This window comes from Corythoichthys intestinalis, chromosome 16 (assembly GCF_030265065.1).
Source record: "Corythoichthys intestinalis isolate RoL2023-P3 chromosome 16, ASM3026506v1, whole genome shotgun sequence".
NCBI classification, from domain to species: Eukaryota; Metazoa; Chordata; class Actinopteri; order Syngnathiformes; family Syngnathidae; genus Corythoichthys; species Corythoichthys intestinalis.
In genome coordinates this window covers 26,903,053-26,918,913 of record NC_080410.1, presented here as the reverse complement: position 1 = coordinate 26,918,913, position 15,861 = coordinate 26,903,053, and the positions used below count along the sequence as shown (strand labels likewise).

Here is a 15,861-nt window from a genome sequence, read left to right as displayed (position 1 = left end):
AACCAATCTATTGTGATAAAACAACAGAATTGACTGAATTAACCATCAAAGTGAACTGTAACTATAGTCTTGAAACAAATCTAAATAAGGAACAACATTGCAATAAAATAAAGCAAACTGGTTAAACTTGAGAGTAGCTGAGATGTCATGAAAGAACATCGCTTCAATGATATCTGGCGCCATCTAGAGTCGTGAATGGGGATAATGTCTAGACAGCGAATATAAGACGACCCCCACTTTTTCAGTCTTATTTCAATGCAAAAAACACCGTCTTATATTCGGGCCAATACAGTAATTTGTGACACAAATAAAAAAATTGATTTATAAATCAAAGACACCTAAAAAAATCCTCCTAAGAAAATGTTGTTTCTTGTATTTTCTGGCCATCCCAGGAGTCCTATGTAATAGTGAACGAAAACAAACTTTCCACTAGAGAGGAGTTGTACTTTCTGTATACAATGTACCTACAGTATCTAGCTTTGCATCCACTGACACTATTGAAAAGTGTCATATTCTAATGTTGCATTGATCATTGGCCAGAGCAAGCATCCAGATGGTCTGGTGGGGCCGGCTGGCTGACGGTGCTAATTGAGCCAACAAACGAGAATGACACGAGCTTGGCTGGCTCCGCAGGTTTTGACTCCAGTGATTCTTGTCGTGCGTTCATTGCAACTGGGACAATGGCGTACAAGTATCGGTTAGCATGGCTGGCCTTTTTGGCCATCAATGTGGCCCAGGTTTTTTCATCCGTCCAAGACATGGAATTTACCTTCTTGTTACCGGCAGGGAGCAAAGAGTGCTTTTACCAGACCATAGACGAGGACAACAGCCTGGAATTTGAATACCAAGTACAGTAACTTGTCTGACTTGTCGCTCCTTTGTGTGAGAGTTTGTTTCATAAATCCAAAAATACATGTGATTACTGGATCTCGAGTTTTCACTATGTTGGCAAAAGTAATGGGAGGTGAGAACTTAAGTGGGTTTATGACATTGGGTTTACTCCATGTCTGTCATTTTTAATGGTAATGACAGTAAAATTTGAGTACAAACATCAAATCCGTCAATATTGCTGGCAAAATCAAGATCTGCTTAAACTAATACAGTACCACATGAACAAAAATGTTTTCAGATTTTTATTGGTTGTCCAGCCGCTTGATAGGTGCATGGCTTCACATTTTCTTCCTTGTCATGTCAATTTCTAATAATTTTCAATAGTTATAAAACATTCATATGAGTGGACTGCAGATTGTTTCTTTTCTTTCCTGTGCAGTTAAGAGATTTGCATTTTCTTTTTATTCTGCACTTTACTCATTAACCCACTCCAGATTATTTTAATTTTGGGGTTTTGGAGTTCTTTCACAACAAACTTGGCTTTACAAACTTGCCTTCGTTGTGTTTGAAAAATTAAACCACAAATGTTTGTCTGTCAAATATATTTATTTTTAATGAGGATTGGACATATTCTGGATAGAAAAAGGGAGTTTTACAAAACGCCGGTTTAACCGACGCAAGCCACATCCCTGTCATTGTTAAAACCAGTTGTGCTACAACGAAGAAAAGAGGATGACACCTGATAATTAGTCAGGGTAATTAACGTGACACATGTATGATTCAGGAATTCCCCCAGTGCATTATAAGCCTGGTGGGTGTGAATGATCGCTGCCAGCGTTCCTGGTCCAAATGGATTGGAGCTCTATCCCATTCAATGGCAGCCAATGACTTACAGAAGAATATACACTGCTGGCCATAAGTATTGACACCCCTGCAATTCTGTCAGAAAATGCTCAATTTCTCCCAGAAAATGATTGCAATTACAAATGCTTTGAGAGTAAAATCGTCATTCATTTTGCTTGCAATGAAAAAACACAAAAGAGAATGAATACAAAATTAAATTGTTATCATTTTACACAAAACTCCAAAAATGGGCCGGACAAAAGTATTGGTATCCTCAGCTTAATACTTGGTAGCACAACCTATAGACCAAATAACTGCGAACAACCGCTTCCGGTATCCATCAGTGAGACTCTTACAATGCTCTGCTGGAATTTTAGACTATTCTTCTTTGGCCAACTGCTCCAGGTCTCTGAGATTTGAAGGGTGCCTTCTCCAAACTGCCATATTCAGATCTCTCCACAGGTGTTCTATGGGATCTGGACTCATTGCTGGCCACTTTAGAAGTCTCCAGTGCTTATTCTCAAACCATTTTCTAGTGCTTTTTGAAGTGTATTTTGGGTCATTGTCCTGCTGGAAGACCAAAGACCTCAGAGGGAGACCCAGCTTTCTCACACTGGGCCCTACACTATGCTGCAAAATTTGTTGGTAGTCTTCAGACTTCATAATGCTATTCACACAGTCAAGCGGTCCAGTGCCAGAGGTAGCAAAGCAACCCCAAAACATCAAGGAACCTTCGCCATGTTTGATTGTGTGGACAGTGTTCTTTTCTTTGAAGGCCTCGTTTTTTTCCCTTTAAAATCTATGTTGATGGCTTTTCCCAAAAAGCTATACTTTTGTCTCATCTGACCAGAGAACATTATTCCAAAACGTTTTTGACTTTCTCAGGTAAGCTTTGTCAAACTCCAGCCTGGCTTTTTTTAAGTCTCTGGGTCAGAAGTGGGGTCTTCCTGGGTATCCGACCATAGAGTCCCTTTTCATTCAGGTGCTGACGGATAGTACGGCTTGACACTGTTGTACCCTCGGACTGCAGGACAGCTTGAACTTGTTTGGATGTTAGTCGAGGTTGTTTATCCACCATCCGCACAATCTTTCCTCAATTTTTCTTTTCCGTCCACATCTAGGGAGGTTAGCCACAGTGCCATGGACTTTACACTTATTGATGATACTGCGCCCAGTAGACACAGGAACATTCCGATTTTTGGAGATGGACTTGTAGCCTTGAGATTGCTCATGCTTCCTCACAATTTTGCTTCTGAATTTCTCAGACAGTTCTTTGCTCTTCTTTCTTTTCTCCATGCTCAATGTGGTACACACAAGGATGCAAGACAGAGGTTGAGTCAACTTTAATCCATTTTAACAGGTAAGTAACAGCTGCTGTTAATTACACAAATTAGAGAAGCATCACATGATTTTTTTTATAAAGGGTGCCAATATGTTTGTCCTGCCCATTTTTGGGAGTTTTGCGTAAAATGATAATGATTTCTTTTTTTTCCCATTTTCTTTAGTGTTTTTTCATTGCAAGCAAAATAAATGAACATACTACCAAAGCATTTGTAATTGAATCATTTTCTAGGAGAAATTGAGCATTATCTGACAGAATTGCAGGGGTGCCAATACTTTTGGCCAGCAGTGTAATTGTAATATTGGTCAAAAAGTCCAATTGTAGAAGACTAAAGTATATTCTAACATTTTCAGGTGATCGGCCAAGCCAATCAGGACGTCAGCTTCGTCATGATTTCGCCCAGCGGCCGTCGAGAGTTTGACGACAAGAGAACAAATCACGCTGTCCACAAGTATGGCTCTGTCTCAAACCCACATATTTCTCGCCTACAAAATCAGGCAACACAAATTGTTTCCATTTCTATTTTCATCATTATTTTAACCATTAATGTTGATTTTTGATTATGTATGGTAGGGTAGAGCACACAGATAAAGGCGACTACCAGCTGTGTTTTGACAACAGCTACAGCAAGCTGAAGGAGAAGTTGTTGTTCTTCACGCTGCTCATCACCGACAACGTCAATGTAGAAGAAGATTGGGCGGACGCAATAATCACTAACGACACCTTGGAGGACAAGCTCATCGACTTTAAGGTCAGGGATGCAGAAAAAATAAATACCACACAAAAAACACCTATTTTGGTGGGAATGCTTTGACTAGGGTCGAACTTGAAAATGTCAGGAAAAACTCGGGAACCTTTCGATTGCCTCGTCATGCTTAGCCCAAAAATGTGTTTTCTTTTTTTTTTTTTGACAAAAAAAAAAACGCTGTTGATATTTTAAATGTATCAAGCCCCACATTTTTTTTTGACAAACAGACCCACAAAAAGTTTCTGTTGGTGGTAATTATTTTGAAATTGAAAGTTATACGAAAACAACAGGAAGTTGCATATGAAAAAAAAAGCCCTCAAATCAACAGGAATTGACCTGAATTGCCCCAAATCGATAGGAAGTGACCATCAAAATAGTAATTTTAGAGTAACACCATAGACTTCATAATGGTATTGACTGGTCAGATCGGTCATGCACTGCGCCTCGCATTCAATTAGGGGGCCGCCCACATCAAGAGGAGCTATTCACACACACACGCACACAGCGATCTAATGCCAGATTTCTGTTGAAAAAGTATGAAAGCTGTACTGCATACAAAAAGAAAGGATTGTCTCAGGAGTGAATTGTTCGAGGATTCAAGGTAATTATTATATTTTTCGTATCATGCATGCATTTTGAAACGTTGTGGAAAAAATCAATGGGAGAAATTAGCCGCTACTGCATTGGCATCATAGTTCGCAATATTTATTTTAAAATAAATGCTAACTGCGTGTTTTTCTTTTCTTGTAACCAAGAATCGAGATTCTTTTACGTCCATATCTATGAAGAATTCAGGGATTTAAGCATTTGTTCACAAGAATTTTCACCGGAAAAGCTGTTTGCATAAGGCAGCCACTAGCTACATTCACTAACGGACTAGCGTTGTACTTCGACATATTTACGTAAAATAAATGCTAATTGTACGTTTTTTTTTTTTTTTTGCTTTTAACCAAGAATCGAGAATGTTTTATGTCCATATCTCTAAAGAATTCGGGTATTTAAGCATTTATTCACAAGAATTTTCACCGGAAAAGCTCTGTTTACATAAGGCGGCCGCTACCTACATTCACTAACAGATTAGCATTGTACTTCCATATATTTACGTAAAATAAATGCTAACTGTACGTTTTTTTTTTTTTTTGCTTTTAACCAAGAATCGAGACTGTTTTACATCCTTATCTATAAAGAATTCAGGGATTTAAGCATTTATTCACAAGAATTTTCAACAAAAAAAGCTCTTTGTCTGTGATTCCACTCGGTCAGCTTTGACGGCCTCGCCAACAATGCAGGCCCCCTATTTGTCTGCCCCGCGCCCAGTATCCCGTTATGAACATTATGAAGTCTATGGTAACATAAAAAAAAAAAAAAAAAACGCTGAAAGCACAAAAATGTGCATAATTTGCCGATTCGTTGGCCTAGTACTAGACCATCAGTGTCAAATTCATGGCCTATGGGCCAAATACGGCCCGCTATGTCATTTTATGCGGCCTGCGAAAGTAACTAATGTGCATTGACTTCATTTTCTTTCCAAAAACATTAAATTTATTTAAAATTCCTGTAGAATTTTAGTGAATATTTACAGTTTCTTCCTTTTTCATCATTTGAAGTGAGTAAATACATTTAATATTTTTTTGTTTTTGTTTAAAAATGTTAAATATAAAAAAATAACAGAAAAATAAATACTACTAAGAGGTTTAAAAAAGGTTTGGAAAATTTTGGTTAACAATGTCGATTCATGGACTATCAAAATACTTAATTTGATGACCAATTATTTTTCAATTAGTTGTGGAAGCCCTCGTTTCACTGCCATTGACAGAGTGAGAGTGAATATTTTTTTTTACCCCTAAAGAGCAGAGGTGGGTAGAGTAGCCAAAAATGTTACTCAAGTAAGAGTAGCATTACTTCAAAATAATATTGCTCCAGTAAAAGTAGTCATCCCAAAAATGTACTCAAGTACAAGTAAACAAGTATTTCGTAAAAAGAATACTCAAGCAATGAGCAACATTTTAAACAATGATATTTTTTCTCGGCACAGTTATCAGTTATATATGAACCTTTGCGATAATGATATTGTACAATAACCCATTACAAAACCACATTAAACCAAAGATATACAAAAAAAAAAAAAAATCGCTGAATTCCGACGAGAAAATGAAGCATTATTTGTCCAAAGAGCATGAGTGCCCTCTCGTGGAGAAAATAATTCCTAGTTTGAATAGTGAATAGTTCTATTGCATTTACTATTCTGAAATTAAAAGGATATCTCCGGTTTTCCGTGGTCAATCAAGGCCAAATAAAAACTGGGAGAGAGGTTAAAATCCGTGCTTTCGAGTCATGTTGGGGGCAGCACTCTATGTCGAATACTTCATATTTTATGGTGCTTTAAAGATGCCACATGATTGAACAGGCTGGTTTGATCATAGAACGGCAAGGTTGCGTCTGATTGGTATAATGGAGTCATGTGATTATTGTTGTGACGTCTCATTGGTGAAATTGTAAGAGCTACTCTTGGCATCGCTGGCAAAAAAAATATATTTGGCGGAAAACACTCAGGTGAATTGAAGTTCCGCTCTGAAACTTTCAAAATTGTCCGATATGCATATATGATACATCATTGGAAAGCTTAAAATCTCAATTTTCTGGGGAAAGAAAAATTTTGAACAGGAGGGCATTTTAAAAAAAAAAAAAGTTTTTTAAACAGCAAAACCTTATCTGGAGGTGAGAGCACGCGAGAGCAGAATTACAGACGCCATGACTTTAACGGGATATTATCGCACACTTACCTTGTTTCGATCCAAAAATGCCATGTAGCATGTATCACTGAGTGTCATGACAAAGCTGTGATTTTTGGGGGATTTTATGGGTGAAACATGGTCATATAACAAGGGTCGCAATGCAGAAATCGCAGACATCAAGGAGGAATCGAGATAGTTTAAACTTTTTTTTTTTTTTTTAAGCGATAGTTATGAGGTAGATATCCGTGACTTTTATACAGACACCATTTTTTTCATTGTGACGAAATTTGTTTAAAAGTTTAAAATGTGCGAGTGAATAATTTTTTAAAGTCGTTTTTTTTTATTTTTTTTTTTTAAACTAAATAGTAGACATCGATTAATTATTCTAAACTAAAAATGACAGACATTATGAATAATACATTTATTTAATTACCTTCGTTTTATGGCTGGGTTGAAACAAAAGCGGTTGCGCGACGTCTGCAAACGGGACTTTCCAGGGTAAAACAGAAAAATTAAAAATAGTTTGGGGTCTTAATGCGCCATGAATCTGCTATGGCAGCATATAGACAAATTGTTCTATCAAACACAACAGTTCTTTTGGCTTAAAATACAGCAGTTTCTTTTAAAGAGAAGTGCAAGAGCAGAAACTGCTTTTTCAGTCTTGTCTGTGTTTTCCGCCATATATATAATTTGGAAACTAAAGAGGAAAAATTAGATGACTCTTGTGTAGCCCAAATTAGCATTGTAAGAGTATCGTTTATTCTTCACAAATCTACAGAAGTAAAAAGCATGGCTTAGCAAAATTACTCTTAGAAGTACATTTTTCTCAGAAAGTTACTCAAGTAAATGTAGCGTGTCAGTACCCACCTCTGCTAAAGAGTTATTGCAGTTACCATGTATATTACAGTACAGGGTGGTGTGGCTCAGTGGTAGAGTAGTTGTCTCCCAACCTACAGGTTGTGGGTTCGATTCTCTGCCCTTATGAGCTCGTCTAAGTGTCCTTGAGCAAGATACTAAACCCCACATTACTTGTTCTTACTACTCTCATTCTGCGTCACCAATTGGTGGCTGGGGAGATCGTGTAAAGCCTTGAATATTGCCAACAATCTTCCCGCTTTGTCTTTGCTAAATCAGTAAACCAGCTTTCACTGGTATCATCATATAAAGGGGCATACTAAGTTGCTTAGTGCAAAATAAACCCACACTATAACACAGAAACTAATACTGCCTGTATTAATGGCACCTGTTTTAACTCATTATAAGTATAAAAGACACCTGTCCACAACCTCAGTCAGTCACACTCCAAACTCCACTATGGCCAAGACCAAAGAGCTGTCGAAGGACACCAGAGACAAAATTGTTGACCTGCACCAGGCTGGGAAGACTGAATCTGCAATAGGTAAAACGCTTGGCGTAAAGAAATCAACTGTGGGAGCAATTATTAGAAAATGGAAGAAATACAAGACTACTGGTAATCTCCCTCGATCTGGGGCTCGATGCAAGATCTCACCCCGTGGCGTCAAAATGATAACAAGAATGGTGAGCGAAAATCCCAGAACCACACGGGGGACCTAATGAATGACCTACAGAGAGCTGGGACCACAGTAATAAAGGCTACTATCAGTAACACAATGCGCCGCCAGGGACTCAAATCCTACACTGCCAGACGTGTCCACCTGCTGAAGAAAGTACACGTCCAAGCCCGTCTGCAGTTTGCTGGAGACCATTTGGATGATCCAGAAGAGGACTGGGAGAATGTGTTATGGTCAGATGAAACCAAAATAGAACTTTTTGGTAGAAACACAGGTTCTCGTGTTTGGAGGAGAAAGAATACTGAATTGCATCAGAAGAACACCCTACCCACTCTGAAGCATGGGGGTGGAAATAATCATGCTTTGGGGCTATTTTTCTGCAAAGGGACCAGGACGACTGATCTGTGTAAAGGAAAGAATGAATGGGGCCATGTATCGAGAGATTTGGAGTGAAAATCTCCTTGCATCAGCAAGGGCATTGAAGATGAGACGTGGCTGGGTCTTTCAGCATGACAATGATCCCAAACACACAGCCAGGGCAACAAAGGAGTGGCTTCGTAAGAAGCATTTCAAGGTCCTGGAGTGGCCTAGCCAGTCTCCAGATCTCAACCCCATAGAAAATCTGTGGAGGGAGTTGCCCAACGACAGCCCCAAAACATCACTGCTCTAGAGGAGATCTGCATGGAGGAATTGGCCAAAATACCAGCAACAGTGTGTGAAAAGCTTGTGAAGAGTTACAGGAAAAACTTTGGCCTCCGTTATTGCCAACAAAGGGTACATAACAACGTATTGAGATGAACTTTTGGTATTGACCAAGTACTTATTTCCACCATGATTTGCAAATAAATTCTGTCAAAATCAAACAATGTAATTTTCTGTTTTTTTTTTTTTCCACAGTCTGTCTCTCATTGTTGAGGTTTACCCATGTTGACAATTACAGGCCTCGCTAATATTTTTTAAGTGGGAGAACTTGCACAATTAGTGGTTGACTTAATACTTATTTGCCCCACTGTATTTTAGAGATTTTTTTTTTTTTTTAAATTTTTTTCATTGATTGAAAATATTTTTATTGATTGACGCAACTTTTTTGGAGGGATTGAATGATTTAGACACAAATGTCCAAATCATAATATGGCACAAACACAAAAAGGATTGCTTCACTGAAAAAATTTCTATGAAAAATTAAGTGTTCAAATGCAGAGTTTTCAATCTCAAATATTCTTACGCATTCAAAAACTTTTTTAATTGACTTTTTTTTTTTTTTGATTGAAGTGATTTTTCTTTTTGAAAATCTCTATTTTGATTGAATAATAAAGAGAAAAATGTCCAGCCAAAATGTAGCCCAAACACAAATCGACGTTACTTCAATCAAAAAAAAAAAAAAAAAAAAAATTAAAAATTAAAAATGAATCAAAGAAAAATAGCTTTTCACATGCAAACCTTTACGTCTTCCTGAGGGGGCGTAACAGAAAATAATTTCTAAGCACTGATAAGTACAGGTTTAACGCTGACATAATAGCCCTCTGAGTGGCAAAGATGAGTTTACACCCCTACACTAGAAAAGCTTGCGCACCACACTTGAAGAATCAAAGAATAAAAATTATCATTACGGTTCCGTAGACCCGCCTGGATGCGTTGCACCTGAAAATCCAGAGGGGGCGCGTAATCCAGTTGATGCTGAGGACCTTCGACACCCGGGACCAACTCCTGCAGGACAACAACCTATGGCGGGTCAGCTTCTGGTCGGTCATCAGCGTCTGTGTCATCATCGGAGTGGCCGTCGCTCAGGTTAACATTTTGCAGTCACTCTTTCCTGAAAGCTAGAGAGAAGAGAAAAGAAACAAAAAAATCCCTCCCAAATCTGTTGGTGCTGACCGATGAAAAACTGCTTCTCAATTAACATGAATATTTTTTGTTCTTTGAATAAAATCAGACAAAGTGTCATTTTCCTGGGTGGAGTTTTTGTATTAACATGATACATTTGACATTACAGTATGTCACAAATTCTACTTTGTAACTCTTTGGCATTGATGGGGATAGATGTATTTTACCTGAGAAGGTTGGTATAGCAATTGAATTATTTGATCTACAGTCATTTCAATAACAAACAAATTTTTGGGGGGGGGGGAAAAAATCACATCCGTGATGAAAATCCATAAGAATGAAATTCAAACAAAACCAACAGATATTTTAGTTCAAATTAAGTTAATAAATTAAGTTCAAAATCCTTACAAAAAAATTAAATCACTGGAAATATTCTTGTGGAACAGCAACAATTTATGAATCATAGTTAAAAAGCATGGAGTCACAATTTGGCACGATACAGAATTGTGGTGTGCAAATCAAAAGCGATGGCTCAATTTTATGAGGGGAAAAAAGGTGAGGGAAAAACATTCAATTTAAAAAAAGTCGATTTTTTTTCTACTGAGAAAGTTTTATAAGGACTTTTTTAAGGGTACCACGGATAGAAAGATATGTAATTCTCAAAAGATAAATGTTAGTATGTTACTGTATAATAATTTGATATTAAAACTAGGGCTGTCAAACTATTAAAATTTTTAATCGAGTTAATCACAGCTTAAAAATTAATTTATCATAATTAATCGCAATTCAAACCATCTCTAAAATATGCCATATTTTTCTGTAAATTATGGTTGGGATGGAAAGATAAAGACAAGACAGATACTGTATATACATACAACATACTGTACATAAGTACTGTATTTGTTCATTATAACAATAAATCCACAAATGGCATTATTAACATTCTTTCTGTTAAAGTGATCCACGGATAGAAAGACTTGTTGTTCTTAAAAGATAAATGTTATAGTTACAAGTTATAGTAATTTTATATTAAAACCCCTCTTCTTGTTTTCGTTTTAATAAAATTTGTAAAATTTTCAATCAAAAGTAGAGTTAATATAATAATAATAATAATAACAATAACAATAGAGTGACCAAAGTCTGAGTAAGTTTTATGTGTATTTTGCATAGCTATTTTGATTGGAAATGCCAGTTCACTTTGCATTGTTGTTTAACTGTGTGAGAATAGGACCTCATTACTACAGACTGAAGTGCTTTTCTTTTTGTGAACATTTTTTTTTTTTTTTTTTGAGAGAGAGGGATAGGAATATTATTTTTGTTGTGCTTTCACGAAATGATACTTATGTTTGTTGCGAAGGAGTTGCCGAAGCTTATGCCAATAAACGGCGCGGTCCAAAGAACGCCTGTGTCCACTCGCCTTTAAAACATATATATCTCTGTACATATCTTACCCAAAATACAACAAGAGACACATAATTGCCACTAAAAGAAAGAATATTTACAGAAATATGTGTGGAGCACAAATAGAACAATGCAACAGCATAAACGTCTCACAACTACTAATTCTCCCCCTAATAGAAGGAATTACATTAGTATGGAATGGCGCTGCCCCCAAGCGGTCGGTGGCATTCTCTTCACTCTTAATGTCCATAAACGGTGTCATTGTAATCTGTTTCAGTTCATGCGTGAGCGGGTCATTCAGTGCATGCGTTAATTGCATCAAATATTTTAACGTGATTAACTTAAAAAATTAATTAACGCCCATTAAGATGATAATTTTGACAGCCCTAATTAAAACTACTCTTGATGTTTTCGTTTTAATAAAATTTCTAAAATTAGTTGAACTAGTAGGTCGCCATTGTTGTTGACGACGCAATGCACTCTGGGCGGTGACGTCACTGGCCGGTGCTGCCGGGCTTCCACAGTGTCACTCTTTAGCGACATAAACATGTCGTCGGTTCTGCCCTTCTAATTTGAACCGGTGTTAGGCCATTCCTTACTACGCGGCGAAACGTCCTACACAATTCTCAGGGCGCTTGCGCATGCATTCACACGCATGCGCACATCGGTTAGTAGCGGCGATTACTCACTATTTTTTTTTATTTAGTTATTTAGAACCTTTTCACAGCCTCAAAGATACTTTTAGCATGTATTACCCTCTCATACTTATAACCATTGTGTTTTTTTGTGTTAGCTTTGAAGCAGTTGACCACATTAGTCACGTAGCGTGTTTAAACCGTCCTTATTTTATATAACTACATTTAAGTATTTTCTGCAGGCATTTTTTTAGTACCTTATTCCTGTATGCATCTAAACAAAACAAGTTTAGAACGCACGGTAGTACTTTAGGTGTCAAATTCGACTAATGTAGCACGTTTCGCCGATGTAGGATATTTTGGCAGAACACCGGAACGGAAAAGTAATGAGCAGGACAGCACTGTCGATATTTAACAAAACGAGCACCAAAAGCAATTAAACGAAGGTCTCCAGCAGGATTCCAACCCGCGTTTCCCCGTGTGACAGACGAGCGCGTAGACCACAGGACTATACTCCCCCATGGCAGCGGATTCATGATTTTCTTTAAGAAGAGCTATTCGATCTAATAGCTGCAATCAGTAAAAAGTCCTTAGATGAAAACAAACAAATCTGTTACGGTCCGCGAACGCGGAAGCAAGCAGACAACAATGACATAGGGATTGCGTAAAAGGGTTTATTGAACACACACACACACAAAAAAACCCACACACAATTACGAAAAGACAGGCACAAAAATGGTCCGTGACAGTAGGTTGGAATCAATTAAAAGAAAAAAAAAAGTGAAAACCGCGGTGAGACAGACGAACGGAAAAACCAATCCAAAGATGCAACTCAAAACGAAGGTGTCAAGAATACAAATTGTCAAATGGCAGCAAGTCAATATCTCAGCGAGCTGCCTAGGATCGGTTTAAAGACACTGCTGATTTGCTGGAATTGGATGCAGGTATGACATTGGGAACTCATCCCAGAGCTCTAAAACAATTAAAAATGATCAGCTGCAGAATGTGATCAAATCATGCCAGTCGTCATACTAGCTTTGCTTGCTAGCTTGCACAGCTATTCTCCCAGTCCAACCCATATGTTCCTAATATATTTTAGTAAAAGAAAATAACTGACTTATTGGCGCCTACAAGTCTTTAAATCAGAGGTTCCCTTTAACCTAAAAGTATTTATTTATTTTTAAAGAGTTGCATATCCCAAGGAAACAGTTTATAGTGGGAACATTGTAACAAAAACGATTTTACAAGCATTAGTAGTCAAAATAATATTTGAAAAACGCAAAGACCCCATTAAGAGCCAATGGAAAGTCATTATTAGGAGAACTCGCATATCACATACGTTTCATAAATGAGTGTAAACAAAATGGCTGTTACCTATTTGGAAGTCCCTCCCGTTTTATTTACTGTAATAAAAAAGTACTTAATGGAGGCATTCACATGACACAAATATATGTTGAATGCATGGCATTTTATTGGCAGTGGAAGACAGCTATAACTATGGCGCGTCGTCTTCATGGACATTTCATTTTGAGCAGAGGTCACCACGGATTCCGTCGAGGAGCAGGACGCCTGTTTCAACAACAATCATCCACCATCAATTTCTGCAAAACTCGCTCAAGATGTATTTTTATGACAGCTGGTATATGTTCTATAATACTCATCATTGACAATTAATACAAACAACTATTAATGCAAACTGTGTGAAATCACCAAGATATGTTTCAGAATATTTAGACAAACAACATTTTTTGAAATAAAATAGCATACATACAGTGGGGCAAATAAGTATTTAGTCAACCACTAATTGTGCAAGTTCTCCAACTTGACAATATTAGAGAGGCCTGTAATTGTCAACATGGGTAAACCTCAACCATGAGAGACAGAATGGGGGGGGGGGGGGGGGGGGGGGGGGGGGGGACCCAGAAAATCACATCGTTTGATTTTTAAAGAATTTATTTGCAAATCATGGTGGAAATAAGTATTTGGTCAATGCCAAAAGTTCATCTCAATACTTTGTTATGTACCCTTTGTTGGCAATAACTGAGGCCAAACGTTTCCTGTAACTCTTCACAAGCTTTTCACACACCGTTGCTGGTATTTTGGCCCATTCCTCCATGCAGATCTCCTCTAGAGCAGTGATGTTTTGGGGCTCTCGATGGGCAACACCGACTTTCAATTCCCTCCACAGATTTTCGATGGGGTTGAGATCTGGAGACTGGTTAGGCCACTCCAGGACCTTGAAATGGTTCTTACGAAGCCACTCCTTTGTTGCCCTGGCTGTGTGTTAGGCATTATTGTCATGCTGAAAGACCCAGCCACGTCTCATCTTCAATGCCCTTGCTGATGCAAGGAGATTTTCACTCCAAATCTCTCGATACATGGCCCCATTCATTCTTTCCTTTACACAGATCAGTCCTGGTCCCTTTGCAGAAAAACAGCCCCAAAGCATGATTATTTCCATCCTCATGCTTCAGAGTGGGTAGAGTGTTTTTCTGATGCAATTCAGTATTATTTCTCCTCCAAACACGAGAACCTGTGTTTCTACCAAAAATTTCTATTTTGGTTTCACCTGACCATAACACATTCTCCTAGTCCTCTTCTGGATCATCCAAATGCTCTCTATCGAACTGCAGATGGGCCTGACATGTACTGGCTTCAGCAGGGGGACATGTCTGGCAGTGCAGGATTTGAGTCCCTGGCAGCACATTGAGTTACTGATCGTAGCCTTTGTTACTGTGGTCCCAGCTCTCTGTATGTCATTCACTAGGTCCCCCCGTGTGGTTCTGGGATTTTTGCTCACCGTTCTTGTTATCATTTTGACACCACGGGGTGAGATCTTGCATGGAGCCCCAGATCGAGGGAGATTATCAGCGGTCTTGTATGTGTTCCATTTTCTAATAATTGCTCCCACAGTTGATTTCTTTACACCAAGTGTTTTACCTACTGCAGATTCAGTCTTCCCAGCCTGGTGCAGGTCTACAATTTTGACTCTGATGTCCTTCGACAGCTCTTTGGTCTTGGCCATAGTGGAGTTTGGAGTGTGACTGACTGAGATTGTGGACAGTTGTCTTTTATACCGATAATGAGTTAAAACAGGTGCCATTAACACAGGTAACGAGTGGAGTCTCGTTAAAAGAAGTTAGACCTGTCTGACAGTCAGAAATCTTGTTTGTAGGTGCCCAAATACTTATTTTCCACTCTAATTTGGAAATAAAGTCTTTAAATTTAAAGAATATATATATTATAAGAAATAATAAAGATTTTCTGCCCCCCCCCCCCCCCCCCCACACACACACACATTCTGTCTCTCATGGTTGAGGTTTACCCATGTTGACAATTACAGGACTCCCTAATTTTTTCACGTAGGAGAACTTGCATAATTGGTGGTTGACTAAATACTTATTTGCCCCACTGTAACTTACACTTGTTCATTTTGGACAATCTTACAATTGCACACTTTAAAACTAATAAAAATATTCTTTAACTTTAGCAGCAAAAACAACAGAAAAAAGTTTTCATATGAACTGGATTAAATTACAACAAAGGGAATGTACGTACAATAAAACAATCTACAGTAAATGTTGATTCTTTGCATTCACACACCATTTTCATGGAACGCATGTTATGTGCTTGTACATACCATGTGAGTTTGCATTGATCTGCACAAGAGATTTTATGTGAAAGAATCTTAGCTTTAGGCAATATAGTGTGTGCACATATGTACACATATGTACAGGGTGTCCCAAAAAATGTATACACCCTCTTTGCAGCTAATCACATGACAGACTTAAACAGTTATTTCATACTTCCGGTAGCATTTTAGAATTAATTTCCTTGCTTAAACATTTATTCTTGGCTGTCATCATTGATTCAATGGGTTATAATCAGCAAAAATGCAGTAAGCCATTCAATTACCAGCTACTAAATGGTGTACACATTTATTGGGACCAGTGTTGTTAATAAGCGTTGT

The 15,861-nt window shown here is 38.0% G+C and overlaps 1 protein-coding gene across 1 annotated transcript; it reads left to right on the top strand.

The window, feature by feature from the left end:
- The first annotated feature begins 680 nt into the window (after positions 1-680).
- LOC130931701 (transmembrane emp24 domain-containing protein 1-like) lies at positions 681-9,959 on the top strand. The gene is made up of 4 exons (XM_057860677.1): positions 681-848; positions 3,370-3,467; positions 3,590-3,767; positions 9,652-9,959. The coding sequence occupies exons 1-4, from the start codon at positions 681-683 to the stop codon at positions 9,853-9,855; spliced, it is 648 nt and encodes a 215-aa protein (XP_057716660.1). The 3' UTR covers positions 9,856-9,959.
- The last annotated feature ends 5,902 nt before the right edge of the window (positions 9,960-15,861 follow it).

Bases quoted from the DNA above. Each gene is read 5' to 3' on its own strand.
- LOC130931701 (XM_057860677.1), top strand. From the start codon at position 681: ATGGCGTACAAGTATCGGTTAGCATGGCTGGCCTTTTTGGCCATCAAT. The intron at 849-3,369 runs GTACAGTAACTT...TAACATTTTCAG, and splicing joins GCCTGGAATTTGAATACCAA to GTGATCGGCCAAGCCAATCA. The intron at 3,468-3,589 runs GTATGGCTCTGT...TATGTATGGTAG, and splicing joins ACAAATCACGCTGTCCACAA to GGTAGAGCACACAGATAAAG.